This window comes from Gallinula chloropus (assembly GCF_964237585.1).
Source record: "Gallinula chloropus genome assembly, chromosome: 1".
NCBI lineage: Eukaryota > Metazoa > Chordata > Aves > Gruiformes > Rallidae > Gallinula > Gallinula chloropus.
The window spans coordinates 87740681-87759607 of NC_140085.1; the positions used below are offsets into that span (position 1 = coordinate 87740681).

General features: G+C 42.4%; 1 protein-coding gene across 1 annotated transcript in view; it reads right to left on the reverse strand.

The window, feature by feature from the left end:
• Positions 1 to 18247, reverse strand: part of CFAP91 (cilia and flagella associated protein 91) — a gene marked incomplete at both ends in the record, with an annotated part of 30178 nt that extends 11931 nt beyond the window's left edge. Inside the window, 11 exons of the mRNA XM_084274365.1 lie at positions 1517 to 1633; positions 7433 to 7575; positions 7688 to 7870; positions 8178 to 8335; positions 8666 to 8843; positions 9613 to 9794; positions 10664 to 10720; positions 12192 to 12275; positions 14970 to 15127; positions 17227 to 17306; positions 18151 to 18247. Of these exons, the coding sequence (XP_084130491.1) occupies positions 1517 to 1633; positions 7433 to 7575; positions 7688 to 7870; positions 8178 to 8335; positions 8666 to 8843; positions 9613 to 9794; positions 10664 to 10720; positions 12192 to 12275; positions 14970 to 15127; positions 17227 to 17306; positions 18151 to 18247 (1437 nt within the window). The remainder of the gene's footprint in view (positions 1 to 1516; positions 1634 to 7432; positions 7576 to 7687; positions 7871 to 8177; positions 8336 to 8665; positions 8844 to 9612; positions 9795 to 10663; positions 10721 to 12191; positions 12276 to 14969; positions 15128 to 17226; positions 17307 to 18150) is intronic.
• Positions 18248 to 18927: the final 680 nt, after the last annotated feature.

Here is an 18927-nt window from a genome sequence, read left to right on the forward strand (position 1 = left end):
GGGAGCTGGGGGAAAAGTGATAAACCAGTGAAGGAATTCAGAGGTGCTCCTAGAGCTTCTTGTGGCTAGTGAAGTGCATCAGAAATGACTGAATGGGGAAGAGGAGTTGAGGAGGCCTGCACTAGCACTTCTGTTCCCTCCACTTTCTTTTGCATTCTTTGCGGCATGTGTCACCAGCTTGTCACTCTGGTGTACTTTCCTTCTGAGATCCTCAACTCTAGGGGAAGAGGCCAGTGTACTTAGCAGTTGGTGCTTGTGTATGGCAGGAAGGGGAGCATTAACAACAGAGAAGAGCCTTGCTTTCAGTGCTCCTCACAGCCAGCTGGTAGGACAAACCTTCCTTGGACTCTTCGAGGCAGGTGTTCATGTTGCTCTTCAGCAGCTGAAGTGGCCTGAATATTGCAGATGGAGCTTCACTGCAGAGCTCCACTCTTTTATGTGTTCACACATAAAGATACTTGAAAATAAACCAAATGCTGACAGAACTCATTTAGGTGGAATTCTGTTGTATTAGCCTTCTTTTAAAAAGCTGTAATCTGTAAACTCACTCAAGAATGAGTGCAACTGGGGATAAATCTTTCTGACTTCTGCCCCTGCTACATGGAAGTACTTAAAAATCTGCTAAACTTGTAAATCTACAGAGTGTAAATCTACCACTGCAATACAATATCTATCACCTAGGTGACAGTGGAAAGCTTTTCACAAGGATGATATTGTTTTTCAGTCATTTTAATATAGACTGTATAAAATATAGGACATCACAGTGCACAAAGGAAGACAGCATGAATGATCTAATAAGACTTTCACTTTCATGGTTGTGTGACTCTTAAATTCACAAGTTCAAATGTAATTGTGTGATTCTTACTACATCATTAAAATGGTGTTAATAAGCAGACAAAGCAATCCACTGGGGCAACCACCTCCTAAGTACATTACTTCGAGAAAGGAAAAGAAGTTGCAGCTCCCCTAAAAAGCTGCTTTTTTCCTACAGCATATCACACCCCACCCATCACATATCATTACTGTTATTTCAGTCTTTGCAGAAGAAGAATTTTCTGTGAACTGCAGCATGCTCTATCACAGAGCTTCACTCCTGCATTTAATGAAGTGCATGCTCAGTGCTAAGCACCCCAAGTCTCACTGACTTCAATGGAACTAAACTTAATTGCTCTGCTGGATTACAACAGTGCTGTCAGATAGAAGGTTCAAAGACACTGAATAATAACAATAATATCATTCTGCCTTTTTATTCCCCAGGAACAAGGGTATAACATGTCTACTAACTTATGTCTTTATAAAATAAAGTTTAGTTAAGGATTTGGCCATGAGATATTATAAAAGTTTTTCAATTTTTGGCTGCTGGTATCTTTATGGAATAAAGAAAGACTAAGAGAATACAAATAGACACAAAAAAGATAAAGCTCACTTCTTTCCTTCTCTGGGCATTCTTTCAACAACTGTTTAGGAAATCATCAGGGATAAACAGAAAAAAAAGTGCTAAAACCAGCCCACTTACAATTGCTGGTTTTTCCAGGCTTGGAGTGGGTGGCCGAGGAACAGGCTTTTCTACTTTTTCAAGGAAACGAAGGGGCTTCTTTGGCTCCTTGACTTTATTCTTCTTCTCCAGCAGTGCCTGGAACAGACACACAATTTAGTTAGAACTGGGTTAGATTGAAAAGCACAGCAAGGCCAGGACTCTAGATGCTGGCTGTTACTGATCACACCGACGACAGGGACCTGAAAATATTTTGTGCTTTGCAGGCTTGTGGCTTCTGTTTCTTACTGCACATCAACTGAAAGAACTGGACATGGTCAGTAGATGAGGCTGTTGGTTGTTCAGAAGATACTGATGGGAGCTTCAAAATACAATGTAAGAAGGAAGCGGGAGTTACTTTACTTATGTTTACAAGTAAGTCATCATCAATTGCATAGGGTTGAGTAACCTAAAATTAATCCAAAATTGTTATGAACATAATCTTTAATGTAATACATTCTTAGATAAAAGCGTATTTCAGATTTCTTTTTTAATTTTTAAATAGGAATCTCATTGAGCCAGTTAAACACTGAGACATGGAAGCAGAAGCAGCTGTGTGTGTTACTTTCCTTAGGTGATAAAAAAGCCATTAATTATTTCCTGTATGATAGAGGGAAGTTTCTTTCAAAACAGGCAAAATGGGTAGGAATATCACTATGTAGTTACAGTTCGTTACAGTTCTCTAGTCTCTTGCTAGAGAACGGTGTTACCTCTTTACTTTTAGCTATAGGCATAATACTTGCTACAGCAGGTTAGAAATGTTATGTAGCCAGGAGATTTTATCAAGGGGGTCACTTGAAGACCATATTGTCACTGTTCTCGGGCCTTTCTTCAGCGGAACCTCATTGTAAGATACAGTGTTACTGTGCAGGGTTGAGCCGAATGACCCAGGACCCCTCCCTTGCAAATCATGTTTTGAAACTCTTCTCTGCTCATCTGCAACTACCCAGCAGCCCAGTGGCATCCCCAGCAAGGGTACAACTTCCCACCAGAAGCTACTTAGAACAAGATAATCTTCTCAGATCATCATAGCAATGTTTGCCTGCTGTAGGACGTTGCACTTTGGCTCACAAAAAAAGGAGTATTTACATTCAAAACTCCTTCAGAATTACAATCCTACTGTTGTATGGGTTGGTTCTGTAGTCTTTCTTACTGGAAGAACAGACATACCCCAGCAAGGAAAAGTGCACCTTTTTCTCTTCTTGCTTCCTCTCTTTCAAATGTTCAAATACCGTATTTCACCAGGGAGATAAACCAACGATTAACTCCAGAAAAAAATCCTGTGCTGAATTTCTCTCTTCAGTAACAGCAAATTGATGGCACTTACACATAATTTAATTGCAAAATTAATGAAGTTTTGAAACTCCAGTGGTCATTGTACAAAACTCCTCTTGCATATTGGATCTGACCTTTCAGGCCAGGATAATTAATGGCTCCAGAAAAGGAGAGAGATTTCTAGGCGGAGGGGATAAAATGCTTTGTTATTGAAAACTGAAATGGACCATGTTAATAATGCCAGAATCAAAGCCTATAAACTGCTTATAAACCACGTGAAATGGTTATAGCTCAAAAACGTTCAGAGAATTTCTGAACTGTTTCTTGTATTTGATGACCTTATAGCTCACTGGCATGAAGATTATAACAGTGCTTTCTATGATTTATAAGGTGTTTTGCACAAGGGAAGGGATTGGAAGAGATAAAGCTGCTGTAATTGTAATACTTTTGAAAACAACAGCTCCTATGTTTATTAGCACAATGTCGCATTCATAAGTATTTTTCTAACAAATCCTTAACCTCCAAAGATGCTTCTTGCTCACCAGAATCACAAAATACAACCTGAACAACAACTTTTAAAGAGAGAAAAACCTACAAGCAGTTCTGGGAAGGGGGAATTCTTATTGATGTGGATTTGAGAAACACTGCAGCTTCCAGAAGTGGTTTTACGTTTCCGTGTAAACGCACATGTTTTCGGCCTCATGCCTGCTTTGCTGCCTTTGCTAAGTCAAAAATGCTTACCATTTCCTTTCCCTAATCTGAGGGTTTAAGTTATTCTAAGCACCTTCATGTAAGAAAAGAAAAAGAAAAGATGTTTTTTGCATTAACTGGTTCTGCCTAACTTACCAAGTTAGCATTTTTTGAAATAGGGAGACCAGGGCCCGAGAATCACTGTAAAACACTTCCTCTAAAAAGAAAAGAAGTGTGAGATTTCTGAGCAACGTATTTCATGTGTTATTGCCTACACAACACACTCTAATTTCTCTGAGATTGACTACATTACTTTTAGTGCAGGCACATGGCATAATCTGGTTGGATTGGACAGTGGAGGACCACCCCATTCATCTCCATTTTCCTGGCAAATGCAGTGACCAGCAAATGGCCCCCGTGCTTTTTGGCCATGCACTTTAGCTTCTTTGCTAGCTTCTGAGGGAAGCAGAACTCTTGACAGGATAGGAGCTTGAGAAATAACTCTTTGTGAAAATAAATCATTCTTTAGGTTCCTTCTGTATCTCCTCTGTGATCTTCTCCTTTTCACAAGCCACTAGGTAGATTTTATTTCTGTGTCCAGCCCCAAGTACACAGTCGTGTTTCTCTCTCTTCCTTTTTTCCCGCATCTGAAGAAGGTGAGATCGCCAAGGATGGACAGACTCCCTACTTTGCAGCACAGCATGGCTGCTGCATCTTGGCTCATCAAGACTGACATAATAGCTCTTAGAGCTCGTCTGAGCATGAGCCAGCTAACGCTGTGTTGGAGATCTGTTCTTGATGAAGTAACTGCTTGAACAGGTTTTCCTACGCTTTGAAGTTGGCAGAGATCTTCTCCAGAGACATTCTTGGCCCTCTTACTTCTCCACCTCCTTCCAGCAAAGGGATAAAGGAAAACAGACGTGAGGAGAGTTGCACTTAATGCTGAGGTGAGAGAGTCTTTGTTCTGACATCATCTTGGTCCAGGACTTTGAAACGACCTGACACTTCAACCCTCTTGAGCCACCAGAGCATACAGGGTCAGCCTAAAGTCACGCATTGCTCTGCACTGGGATTTCTTCTAGCAGCTCCCCTGTTCCTTGGTGTATTCACTTACCTAGTTCCACTTCTTTCCTGTAATAATGAGCTACATAAGTGTGCTGTCACCTTAATGCTTTAGATCTTCTCACAAAGACATCTACGTAACACCTCACTCACGTTCTGTAAAGTACTATCATTTGTGCAGGCTAGGAGCTACCTTTCCTTGTCCTTTTACAGATCTTAAGATACAGATCATTGTTTTGACTGCAAATCCTGGGTCACTCCTGTTCCTGATATGTTCCCCTGTTTTAAAGAATTATTCAAAGAATACTGAGTGTACATAATGCTCCTGCAAAAGGTTTCAGGATGCTCCTCAAAAAGTCTGTTTCTAGAATCACTTGTCTTTGGTTCAGTTTCAAGTCTGGAAGAAGCTGTTCTTATTCTCAAGAGAACACAGATCCTTTTTGTAGTTCCTTGGATAATTGCTTATCCCTTATAAGCTTAGGAAAACCCTCAATATGGCACACCAAGAGGAACATATTGAGGAGGACTAGTCCATGTTGCCACTTGTCTGGCCAGAGAAGCAAGCTGTGGAAACTTCCTTTATTAAAATTAATTAGTTCTGAGGTCAAAATCTAGCATTCCTCCTCTATCTCTCATCTCCTTCCACAGATCTCCCAGGGTTAATGAATGAAACCCAGTCTGGAGCTAGATGACTGTGTAGTCTGAATTGTCTAGAGTTCTACTTTATTTCTAGGATTATGGAGAAAATGTACAGATTAAATGTGCTAGGGCAGCACTAAAAGGAGGCTTCTGAAGACCAAATTGGTCTAGCTGCTCAGCTATAGAAATACTTCAAAGCAAGGCAGTGCCCTTCTAAGATGATCCCTAACTGCCTAGTTAAAAACTCTTTCACACTGTGTGGGACGGAGGTTGTGGCCTGATCAGGACTGTATATGCCAAGTGGTCAGACACCTGTCCTCTCAAGTGCAAAATTCTGTTAACTCAAGTTCTCTGCACCTTTTACTGCCCTCTTCTTGACAGCTACAGTAGCTTATGAGCTGGACCTCTCATGAGAGTTGCAGCTTAGCTAGAACATGCCATAGTCACCACACCTGAGAAGAAAAAGCCTCTGATGGGAGAAGTGATGAGTAGCAGCACCACAGAGCTCAAGGGCTAATTAGGGCAGACATTTCTTGTTGCCCTGGCCAGAGAGTTTGTTGAATCTAACGGTGGCTGAGGCAGCCTGGGTATTTCACAGTGTCAGTACTTTCTGCTTGCCTGGACCAACCAGCCTGCTGTCTGCTTCTGTGTATCTGAAAGCAGCAGTTAAATTTTGCATGGTGGATTTATCACCTTTGCCTGCAATCAAAATGCTTTGTGATTTAAAAAGAACATACACTTTCCCTTTTTGTGGTGGGGAAATGAGTAGTAGTTATGTTAGCCCCTCAGTTGGTGTAAATCAATGTAGAACAAGTGATCTGTGTTGATTTAAGAAAAAAATATGCAGAACTGTCTGCTTTTGTTCTGCATTCCATTTTTCTCTTTGAGGAGACATCACTGTGTGAGCAGCCAGCATTAGGTCCTACTTCACCATGACTACAGGTTAGATGCTCCACTGTAGTCTTTCAAATCACAAGAAGTATTTTGAACAAAAAGAACAGAATTGCTGCAATTGGAATTCGGCTCTGAAAGCTTGGGCTGATGTTCTGTTGCCTATGAGAACTGTGTTATGATCCAGATTATACACAGTCACCGCTAGAATTTTATGCAAAAAGCACCCAAGTCAAACCCCTGCAATACTGCTGTGTCATCTTCTCTAACACTGCAGTGAATTGATGCCCTTTGTTCCTGAACGCTTCCCCGTAGCACTCAAGATTTTCTTTGAAAATATTCTTTCTGAATAATGATCAGATGCAATGTTTCCTCTTTTACAAAATCCAGTGGAATTTATATTTGAGATAATGTGATTAATTTTTCAGAACTACATTTCAAATTAAAATCCATTAGTAGATAGTTACTATGTTGAAAGTATTATTAAATTAGACTACCACAAGGAAGCTATACACATAATTTCCAATTGCAAAATATTTCTTCACTAAACAAAGCACAAGTGAAAGTTGCCAAGCTTTACAAATGAAATTAAATATTTTTCAGAGACAGAGCAGCCAGCCATGGCTACTCCTGATTTTTAAAAAAGGTAACCTTCAACAGCATCACAAGAAGCATATCTGAAAGTGCATGTAATTTACAAATATTGTGATTGTAGATGCAAATGAGCCACTTCTTTCCTCAGTGGTTAATTGCATCTATGGACACCTCATCTGCATGAACAGTTGTGATAAATTAAGATATGCAAAACACTATTAGCATGTTTGCAAGCCATTCTGATCCCATTTGATGAGCGGGGTCATTTTAATCATGCTTTGTTGCAGGTACTTTTACAATATGTGCCTAAGATTACATTTAAAAAAAAACCCAGTATACAGAGTTTTTAGACTATGAATTCAGATTTGGGGTTTTTTTAACTATTAGCAGTTTGACAGCGTAACCAGTAGCTTGTCACACATGTGCTATAAAAGCACAGGGAAATGAGAATGAGCAAATGTCAGGAGACTTTCTAATTGACGTTATAGGTTCTGATCCAAATCCCTGATCTGCAGGGGGACAGAAGCAGCTATGTTGTTTTCTGTAGGGTTGGAGCAGAAGCACAGACTGAGTCCCAGAATGGTACTGGTCAATGGTACAACAGCCTGAAGGTCTGATCCATTCTGTCCTTGAAGCTGTCTTACAGAAAGAATGAATTTAGCACAGGAAATTGGGAGAAAGCTTACACGTGTCTTCCCAATTGCACTTCTGAGCAGTTCAGATCTGCTGCTTGATGCAGCTCCATACCTGGTGAACCTGTGCCAGCTCCACCTCTAGCCTTGCTGATCTTTTAATAAATCCAGTCTCAGTGATAGTGCACTTCGGTTTTGGAGCTTTAATCTTGACCTGGGTGACAGAATCTGGGAGAGAGGCTTCCAGTTCACAGAGTCCTAAGAAGTACAAACAGTGATTAATCAGTGGAGTGGTGGGGGAAGAAATTTGTATTTTGTTAATATTTTAAGTAAGCATCTGACACAAACTAAGTCTTCCAAATTCACTTACCTGCAAAGGTGTTAAGATAGAAGTTTTTTACCACATAGCGTTCAGAATGGTTGTCTGGGAAATAACCAATTCTAGTCAAAGGAGCATATGTTTGTGATGCAAAGTCAGTGTACTCTTTGATGATATCTCGTCTCTCCAGCTTCCCCATCACATTTTTCCTCTTAGCTATCAGCTTCCTGAGCACTGAAAAACAAACAGAAATGCAAGATGGTTCTTCATACAAAAAGTTCTAATGAAAGTCCCATCTTTAGAAATTCACAAAAGCTTTTGCTGGTTCATATAAAATAATGATCCATTTGAGCAGAACAAGTGCTGGCCACGTCTATCTTTATTGTGGATGCAATGTGTTTTGTCTTGAATAAAGACTAGAACCTTGTGAAAATCAAAATGGCTTGTCTGAAAACTAAGTGTCATTTTAAAAATGAGAAAAAAACCGTGAAACAACAGAAAACAAAGTGTCTCTCTCTTTCTTCCTGGATTTCAAACTTACTCAGTGTACAGTCATGCTGGATCTTTTTCATCTTTTCCTCTTTAGCCTTCTGATAATTTTGCCAGTGGTCATTCAAGCGCTTGGCATCCAGTTTATCCTGATTCTCCTCCCGCCTCTGCAGCAGCTTCTTTAAGACTTCCAGTCGAGCCTCCTGCAACCTGAAAGGCCAGATATGACCTACTGTCATGTTGCTTTCTGTGCAATGCTGTCTTCATCAAATCCTACATACCAACCAACTACTTTACACAGAGTTCATACTGCAGATCTCATATTTAATGTTTCATTTTAAAAAGTGAGTTCACCACTGGTAAAAAGTATTGTGGTAGCAGTCTCTTATATTAAATTTAACAAACATAGCCCTTCCCAAACTCAGGGGATTTTCAGAGAAATAAAAGGCTTGTACCCTTCAGCCCATCCTCTAAACCTTCCTGTCCCTTCTCTATTCAGACAATAATTAAAAGAAATAAAGAGTATAATTGAACTCCTACTTTTCTATTTCCTGTTCTCTGAAGGCCCACTCCTTCCTCTCCATTTCATCCATCATTTTCCTCCTCTTTGCAATTTGTGAGGCACTGTCCATTGCTGGAAGAGTTGCTTCCCATGCACGTTTTTCCCGGGCACGTTCAATCATCTCCACCTCGGCAAGTCCTGCTGGCAGCCCCCGACCTTACAGGGGCAAGAAGAAGTCACTCTTCAGAAGAATGCTGAATCCCCCAAATAACCACCACCAATAAATAGTATTAGAGGGCCAGAGGAGCTCACAAGCCCATATATTAAACACAAGCAGAGCTGTCAAGGGCCAGAAGTAAACACCTCTATGGGCAGTAAAATGAGGAATAGTAGGACATGCAGTTGCTGTAGCTCAGTTGACATTAACTAGCACTTTGTTCCTCTACCCCAGGGGAGGAAAGGATGAAAAACTTTCCCAAGAGGACACTTTCTGAGAATGAGCACTTTCTTTGGCATGTCCAGTGTCCACCACTATTGTGGGTGTGACACTGGAAGATGAGGATCACGGGTATATTCTGTGTTCATATTTCTTTTTTAACCAATGTCTAACTCAGAATGGCAGGACAACAGTAGGTAGTTGGAAAACCTGCTACTAGTTTGTATTTGTAAGAGAGAGGGCCTTTTATATCGAATGATCTCAACGCTGTTTACACAATGCCCCAGAACAGCGCTATTAAATAGGAAAATATCCTACTTATTTTAGAAATAGATAAAACAGAGTATCTCCAGGCATGGGGTCTCCACTACCTCCCTGTGCAACCCGTTCCAGTGATCTACCACTCTCATATCGTGTGCCCCAAAGCAAGACAACAAAGGGCTGTGAAACTTGGCAATAGACCTGAAACCTGACATTGGAAAAAAATAGAGAACTTCCTCCTCAAGAGGTGCCATGACCGTTATGGTTTATCTCAATTTCACAACTCACCCCAAGTGAGAGTAGCAAGCGTCAGAAGTTCAGGGACTGAGCCGCTGGGAACTACGTATTCTGGGGAAAAGGGATCTGTCTGGGTTTCACCATCCCTGTAATCTGTCTGTGTGCCCAGCGTTCGTAACTTCGGACCAAAGACCTCGCTGTCCCCTATAGCTGAGCAGATGTAGGGCTCTGTCCTAGAAAGAGAAGCAAGAACATTTGTCACGTTCATTAAAAAATACCACAACCAAACCAGAATCACAAAGGTAGGCTATTCAAATGTGTTTTGTTTTATCTTAACATTGTTCCCATTGATGTTAACTCCATTATCTTTAATGAAAGCACACTGAGATTACACTGAGTCCTCTAAAACCTCCCTCCTTAGGTAGGCAATCCAGGAATCTGGTTTCAGCTCACAAATTATTGCACGTTATCCCTATATATCCTTTCTAAAGCACTGCTTCTAATGGGCACAAAATGTAACTAAGGGTTGAGTACAAAATGAAGTAGGATTGTTTCAATTTAGCTTTCACTTTTGTCTTTCCAACAATCCCAGAGCAAAAATTCAATTCTGACGTAAGCTTGTGCAACTTCCACTGACTACCAGAAACTGAATCTACTTACTTCCCCTCCAAATTTAATCTCCCCTGAAAAGCCCATTAGGCTGCCTCATAGATGCTCTACACCACTGAAAAGCAGTGCACCTGTCACAGGGATTGTAATAAATTATCAGAATATTTTCCGACAATATTGCTGTATTGGAGAATCTTCTGTGTGTCAGTATCTGTTCCAGGATTCAGAGGCACTTGGCATTCTGTTCCAGGCCTCATAATCACCACAGAATCCTTTACCCACAAAGCACCACATATATATGGCAGGCAAATTCTGAAAGTCAGTCACCTCTTTCCTCAGGAATTCTCAATGATGAACAAACCCTTACCTCTTAACAAGGGTTCCCTCATGGTTCACTGTGAAAAATATTGGTCACCAGCTAAATAGTCACACAATCTTTTGCTGGTGAGATCTGGCCCATTACAACAGCTTTGTTCCAGAACACACTACTTACTTTGCCATCACATAAGCAACATTTAGTGGAAGCAGTTTATTATAAGGGATGAGAGGTCTGAAAAGAAAGAATGCAGATGTAAGACAACAACCATGACCATAAAAGATCATTACAGTTTAGAAAAACTGCAGTTCACTAATTTCAGTGGAGTTACACTGGTAATCCACAGCTCAGGTTCTGTAGTTGCATGTTTAACAATCGTGCCTGAATATTAATAATTCCTTCACAGCCAAGGAGAAGCAGAGAAAGTTTCACTGGTAGGAGTGAGTGTTTTTCTTCTGTCAAAGCAGAAAGTGCAATTGCAAAACAAGGCAATAATTATGTTAGTTTTGAGTGTGCTCACAACATTTTTGTACATTCTACTCTGTACTTTTTTCTCTTTGAGGTTTTGAGAGTGTTATTTTAATAACTTCTTGAAACCCTATAATTAATTCCTACAATCAGCTGGTAAGGTAAGTTGTTTTGGAGTTATCTAATCTGATCGTTTCATTTTTTTCCAATATTTTATGAATTATCTTGAAAGTGAATTGGGCTCAATGACATATAAGTAACTTTCTTAGGCATTCTTATAGTTTGCATATTGCAGTTCACTTTCCATTTCCCTCAGCCTTGGAAAGACATTAAAGCTTAATTTCAAATTTCAGAAAATAACATAATCTTTGTCTTTTTGTTGTTGTTGTTAAAGGAGCCATAAAGAACTTCAATTTCATAGAATGTGTTAGATTGGAAGGGACCTTTACAGTTCATCTAGTCCAACCCCCCTGCAGTAAGCAGGGACAGCTTCACTAGATCAGGTTGCAGAGCTTCATCAAGCCTGACCTTGAATGTCTCCAGGGATGGGGCCTCCAGCGCCTCTCTGGGCAACCTGTTCCAGTGTCTCATCACCCTTGTAGTGAAGAATTTAATAAACCTGGGGGTGTGTGTTTATATTTAAAGTGGACATGTCGGCCAATAGCTGCTGACTGTAATAGTGAAAGTAATTCAACATATATGTGACTAAGTTGAACATGTTGGTACATTAGCTGTTGGTTCAGATCTTGAGTTCCCTGCTGACCTGCAGTATCATTCTGGAAGGAGCAGAGCAGTCCTGCAGTAGAGGACAGTGATGAAAAGTTAACCAAGGATTCCCTTTGCTCTCTTTCTGCTCCTGGCAAAAACTGGGAGTTAGAAGGTTCCTTCTTAAGAAGGCACCTTTCCAGGAACCTGGACAATCACAACGGCTGTGTGAATACCTGCTTCCTTGACATAGGAGGATCTACAGCCCCAAACTTTCTACAAATAATTAAGAACAAAATGCCTGGTATGTTTGCTTATACGCTTACTACCTGAAAATTCTGGCATAGTATGAATTTTAAGAGACCTTGTGATTTAAGATTTGGTTACCATTTAGATTTTCTCTAGCCATAACCAAAGAACCAAGGGAAAAAGACAAAAAAATTATATATATATATTTCTGCATATATTTTGATGCTTTCTAAACTTCAGAAAAGCAAGCTTCTGAACTGTTTCAAATCAGTTCGCTCCTTACCGTGCAAAGTATTTGTAGCGATTCCTTCCACTGACTTCAGGATCTTCGTATGCTATTTGAGGTATCTCAAGAGACGGTTGAGCACTAAAAGCCAGAATACAGGATTCTTTATTATCATTGAAGAATTACATTCAGAGCACCTCTGATCTTTTTTTCTTGTGCTTTTTTTTTTTCTTTTTCCCCCTTCTCTCTCTCCTTCTCTGGTCGTACAATCAAACACACACCACAAAGTTCATAAAATCCCCATACTTTCACAAGTAATTATATTTTGCTTTTTTCATACTTAGGTACTTTTTGACACTTTATGTCTATTGCCTACCATGTGTGGGCAAGAAACAGTCATTTGCTGCCTTTAACAGAACTTTCTTACGCATTGGCCACTCGTTTGACCTTGTAAACTACTTTTATTTGGCACGGGGGGAGAGCAGGCTCATCACCTTAAGAGCACAAAACCTTCCAAATGGAAAATATTTTAAAAGGAATACAAGGAACAAAGGGGAAGACAACCACTTTCAAAAATACCTGAAGAAATTTTGACCAGCCAGCAATTTTAATTTGAATTCTCCAATAGAGGAGAAAAATTAGGATGACCATGTGAACGTTTCAAAACCCATCCTGGAACAAATATATCTTTTGCAGGAACATTCTTGTTTCATTTTCATTCAAGTAAGCAGACCATTTAGATTTTTTCAGTATAACATCTTGGGGTTTTACTTCAAACACTTGAAAGACCATGAGGTAGACCTTGTTAAGGCAGTCAGTGAGAGGATGGGTAGAATGGAGTCCTTCGACAGCTATGGATGAGGCTACTTATTTCACAACCATTTTAACCTCCTGTCATACTCTTCCTAACCCGCAAACTAGTTAAAGAAAAAGAAGTTCTTAACAAGAAAACAGCTGACCAGGGAAGCCCATGTCATGCCATTAAGGTGGGTATTTTCTTTAAGCTCTATATATGGCGAGTACTGAAAGTCATGGTTTTCATAAGACCATTTTGGGCAACAATCCTGACCTCAGATGTATGGGACTGTGGGTGCTGGAGTTGGTTGCTGCTGCCTAATTTTAAATACAGAGGCATATAGACAGAGGTACAGTGAATCACACAGAACATTGCTCAACAGCTGGGATCAAAACAGAGGCTCGTATGCTGAGATGGGTTACCTTCAAAACCCTCGTCTGAACCCTGCAAGCTGTGCTGCAGAAGTTGGGGAGGCACAGTACGGCTACCCAGCACAGCAAAGCCTATAGAGAGATGCTTCATTAACCTCCCATGACACACAATGTACTGCCAAGGTAAGTTTAAAGTCATCTCTTCCCAGTGCTTTCAGTCATATTGGTAACAAAAGAGAGGGGAAGGTTTCTCCAGAGTCAGTGCAGTAACATGAGATACTTGCTCAGCACTAATCAACCTATTATTGCAGAGTTGTGTTTGTAATTCAAATGAGTTAATTGAGCTGATGGCTAGTTCCACTAGCTGACTCTTTACATATCAAGACTGTTGCTTCAGCCAGATGGATTTGTGTTTCATTCAGCACAGGTGGGCACTTATTCTTATGATCTAACTTTATTAGCATAAGCTGTTCATCCTATTATGGTATAGTTACAGGCACAATGGGAACCCAGTGAAATAGCCCCTTTTATTCCACAGATCCTGCCTCTTGCATGTCCTTGACTTATATTTGCTGACTTTGCTGAAATAAATGAGCATTTATTTCTGGTAACCTTGCAGAGGCAATGCAACTACTGAGAAGACAGCTGGGAAATTTTCTGTTTCCCATATCAGCAGCACTGTCAATCAGCTCAGGTTGAAACAGACAGGATGTATTTCCCCTTTTTTGTTAATTGCAAGACATTCTGCATACACATGTTGTTTAAATAAATGTAAATTAATTTTAAAGTACCTCAGGCATCAAATAAGTTCTTGTTACAGAATATCAGGCAAAGTAAAAGAAGCAACTGAGGTTTTAATGTGCCTGGGACAGCTTGCTGAAAAGAAGAGGAAGGGGGGGAAAAAAGGCTCAAAAATTCTTCTTGTAGAAATGAGAAGAACATGGTTTTGAAAAAATAATGAACACAGGCGTGACATCTGTTGTATCATTTTTTAACATCTTTGATTACTGCCTGGCATACAGTAGAACTCAGCAACCCCAGAGTGTTCATTATAGAAAAGTCCATGGTCTAAACTTAGCAACAACCCCCCCGCGAAAACAACTATCAGGGCTGACACCTGCAGTTTTGAATACACCTACAAGAGGACTCCAAAAAACACACGGTGTGGCAAAATATATAAACTTTTTTTAAGTATTTGCTGAATGAGAAGCCCAAATTGCAATGCCATGATAAAGTTCAACTAAGAAACCCCTGCAGTAAAAATGTGGTGGTGCCCTAGTTCAGGCCCCATACATGCTTGAATGAGCAGCAAAAGCCAACTAACCAGCTGCCACTGCAGGGGACTAAAAGGAAACTGCTACTGCTGAAGTAACACGCGTGAGCCACTGAAGTCTTTATGACTTATCTGATCTCTAAGAGATTGAAATAACTCTTCTCTTTCATGGCAACCGCTGCAAAGCAGACAGCACAGGGATGAAGGAATGCGCAACATCCATCCACCCTGTAAGAAACAGATGGGCAACCATACTCCACGACAGCTGCAATCTCTTAATTTCAAGGGAAATACAAGTAGGAGCAAATTGCAGCCATCTCCACTTCAACGTGCATAGGTTTTTGTTGGGTTTGTCTGTATATTTGCTTTATGTTATCCAACCGTAGAACACTTACGCAGCAAGCTGCTGAAGAGCCTCCAGGCGCTGCTGAGCCATCCCTCTCCATCGTCGGTCAATAAATGGAGGCACTAGATCTTTGCCCTCCAAGCACAGGCTGTAGTCTGGGAAATGGGTCAAGATACTGAAGATACTTCTGGACATTGGTGCTTTTACCTAATGTTTGTGTGGACACAAGAAAAGAGAGGTGGTGACTGAACAGCTTCAAGTAGCATTAAAGAGATGAGAATCTCAGCTTGCTGTGATTTACAGGACTGCACATTTGGGACGGGGAAGGCAGGCATACATATGCTAATGATATCAACTGGTTAGATGGTACTTCTCAAGATGTGGAGCATACCAGACTAGCAGCAGATGCACAGATACATCTTCTGGCTGTTATCCAGTGTCTAAACTTAAAATCGAAGGGTCTAACAAGGGTTCATTACAAGAAGTTAGCGTGCGGTGACTGTGAATGTGCAGTAATGTGAACTAGCACATTACCCCACATAACTCCTTCCTACTTCATGTGCTCTAGAAAGAAGTAACATATTTCACTTACAGAGTAAAGTTACATTATTTTATACTGTAACAGTTTTAGCCTGTGCTAAAAATACCTCAATGGGAGTTAGCACACAAAAATGAGCACATTAAAAACCTACACCCTTCCTTCTAAGCACTAATTTCCCTCAGTAGATATGCTTTAAACCTCTAAATTTATGACTGCCAATACATTTTTGCAATTGTGACTCAAGTGTATGTGATGTAGCTATATCGGCTTGAGCTTCTGTAAAGCCTGAAATCAGATTTGAATTGTGAATTGCCCCTTTCATTTCAGTGGGTGCTAACTCAGATGTACACAGGGTAGCGGTGACATTTCGAGCACACTAACTCACCAGCGTGTAAGAGCGGGTCAGACGATGAAGAACAAGGCAACCTACCAGGTAGCTGCTTGCTGCGCATGAGCCTGCATTTTTGTTTCATTTCTCCTGAATGTGAAGTCAGCTTGCAAGAGTTTGGAAGACCCTATGAACTGCTGTTATTACAACCCCTGTCCACCCCATTTTATGAGGCTATAGACTGAGAATTCAAAGCCATACTGCTTTGCCGATTCATAGGCTCAGAACGTCTTTTATGCGAGCCGGAGTCTGTCGCCACACCCATCGCAACGTTACACCTGTGGCGCGACAACACACGTGACAGCACGCCTGCTTGCTCCGTCTGGCCTGAACTGCTTACATTAGCCATACTGCTGACAGGCCTTGCTTTCACCTCCATGAGCATGCCTCTCTACAGAGGGGCAGGCAAACACACGTTTTTTTTTCATGTAGATACAAGGAACACTCTGAGCTAACAGGGTAAGAGATGCCCAGAAATGTCCTTCAAAACAAAACAAACAAACAAACAAAACAAAGCAGCTTCTTCACTCCAGCGTTGGAAGGCTGCTTTGGGATTTCCTCCTTGCTGTACAAACAATGGAATTTCAGAGTTCAAAATATTTGCCTTGCAGGCTCAGTCAAACGCATAGCTTCAGGAGGACTATTTGTTTAAAACTCCGATTCATTGTGCAGTTGTACCAGATCTTTTTTTTTTTTTCCTTTGGCATTCTGCCTACATGCAGCTTGTCCAGTCATCAATCAGTGCTGTCTAGAGCTGTGACTGCAACTCCCACCTACCTGGTTTTATGCTAGCAGGGGTGAATACAGATAGCAGGGAGACAATTCAGTAGGGAGCTACGTATGGGCTAACTCAGGGCTTAGCTAGGAAGTTAAATTGCACCAACCTAGCATGAAGAATCGGGAGAGGTTTGCAGGCTTAACAGGCTGCTTAGCCTTTGCTACCTAATACATTTCAAACTAAGCCTGCTGCCCTGAGCTGTAGTATAAGTATATCCCAAGGTAAGCAAGGAGGCACTGTGTGAAAACAGTTTATCAGCTTGGCTTGAACAACTGTCGGGCTCTTTTATTAGATGTTAATAACATATAAAAACTATTGCTAGCAACATTTGGAGATACTCTATTAAAAATACTGACACACAGCTTAGAAAATGACTCAGGTTATGAAACTGAATGTTTCTAGGCCGCTGCTCCAGAGTCACCCTAGGCTATCATGGTTACTCCCTGCGTGAAGTATTCCTTTAGATAAAACTGCTTCCTTTGCTTTGTATTTTGCTGTTTTAAGGGAACAGTTTAGAACTGAAAAGGACCTTCTACCCACGTGTATGCATACACACAGAAATATTAGATGCACGTGAGCTATCTTTGGTCAAAACCTACCATTTTATCAGTGACTAGCTGCACACGGACATTTGACTTTGAACCGTTCTTCTCATCACTTGATAGTGTGTACAGAAGGTCTGAAAGATAAGTGAACAAAGGGAGCCAGTTACATATTTGGGAAATTTGCATGAATCATCAGGCTTTGCTTCCCTCTTTAAATTCTCACCATAAGAAAATACAAAGCAAAGTAGGAAAGGAAAAAATTGAAATACATGTCTTCGTAGAAGACGTCCCACCATCACACAAGTGAAACCTCAGAGCTGAAATGCTACTGTTCTGTGCAACATGACATGACTGAAGAAATATCTACTTTATCTGGAAGTGTTGCCAACCTTTTAAGAGAAAAACGAAGACACAAAACAGAGAAAAACAAGCACAGTGTAATGGTAGTTTGTGGAAACACTATACTGCACATGACGCTTCCCTCTAGGATATAGAGCTAGCGCTTGCTTTGCTCCAGCTTGCAAATGTCTTACAGTCCCAAGCCTCTTCTCCCTCCTGGTAACTCCGCTACTGCTCCGCTACTCCCTCTAACGCTTTACAGCTCCGTGGCCCTGCCCCGCTCCCGGGGCGGCACACGTCTTCCCGGCTCCAAACCTGCCCTCCCTGCCTAGCTAGCTGCCGGGCGCTCAGGGACAGTTCGTCGGCCAGCTCCGACCGTGCACCTGGGCCTGCACAGCGGCCGGCTGGTCGGCAGGCAGGGGAGGCCAGGGCAGAGGTGGGAGGCCTGCTGGGGCTGCTCAACCTCTCCACTACCCTCACACCGCCCCCACAACGCCTAAGTCCTCGCCCGGTCACTCTGGACGCGCCCCCTTCCCCGCGGAGGGCGTTGCGCCTTGGCCGCACCGGTCATGCCGCCTAAGCTGCAGGCGGAGCCCAGGGTGCAGGGAGAATATTGACCCTCCCGGACAGGCTCGGTACCGTAGGGATAGTCGAAGGTCCGGCCGGGAGCCATTTGGCCGTGACAGTGGCCCCCGGGGTGCGGGGCCCGCACCGCACCGGTTATGGTGCGGCTCATGGCGCCGCCATCTGCCGTTCCCATGGCAACGGCCGGCGGGGCGGGGCGTGTTCCGCCTCCTACGGCCGGGTACTGCGAAGACGAACCGCTTTCCTTTCTCCGGAGCGGCGGCAGCTGTTCGGGCTTTTCCCCGGGGTCAGTTCTCGGCCCTCGGGTTTCCCCCCCCACCGCTTCCGACACGCTGCTCCTTCTAAGCCTCCGCGTCCCGGGGTTGCGCAGAGGCCTGAGGCGGCGGGGCTCGCCCGCCTCCATCTTGTGCCGCCGCAGGCGGGGCGGGAGCGACCATTCCCTGGGTGGGGTTCGCCTGCCAGCGAGTGGGGCAGCGGCCCGGTGTTCCCCTGCTTCGGCCTGGAACACGGGAGCGTTCCCCACCGCCAGCTTCTGGGTCCCCGTGCGTGGGATGGCAGGGCAGCTCCCTTCCCCGCCGTGACCGCTCTCTCCCAAGCGAGGAGCCGGTGCGGTGGGCTGGGCGGTGACACAGGCGTCGGTGTGGTTTGTCAGGAGTCTTGAGGCCTGGGAACGACCGACTGGGGAGGGGCTAAGTGTTTTGGCTTTTCAGCGAGTGTTGCTGAAGTTGTTTTATGTGGTGCGCGTCGGTTCACCTGGGCCCTCGCTTGGTGCTTAATGGTTTAGCAGTTACAGCTGGGGACTGGGTTCAAGCCTGAATATTTTTAGTCCTG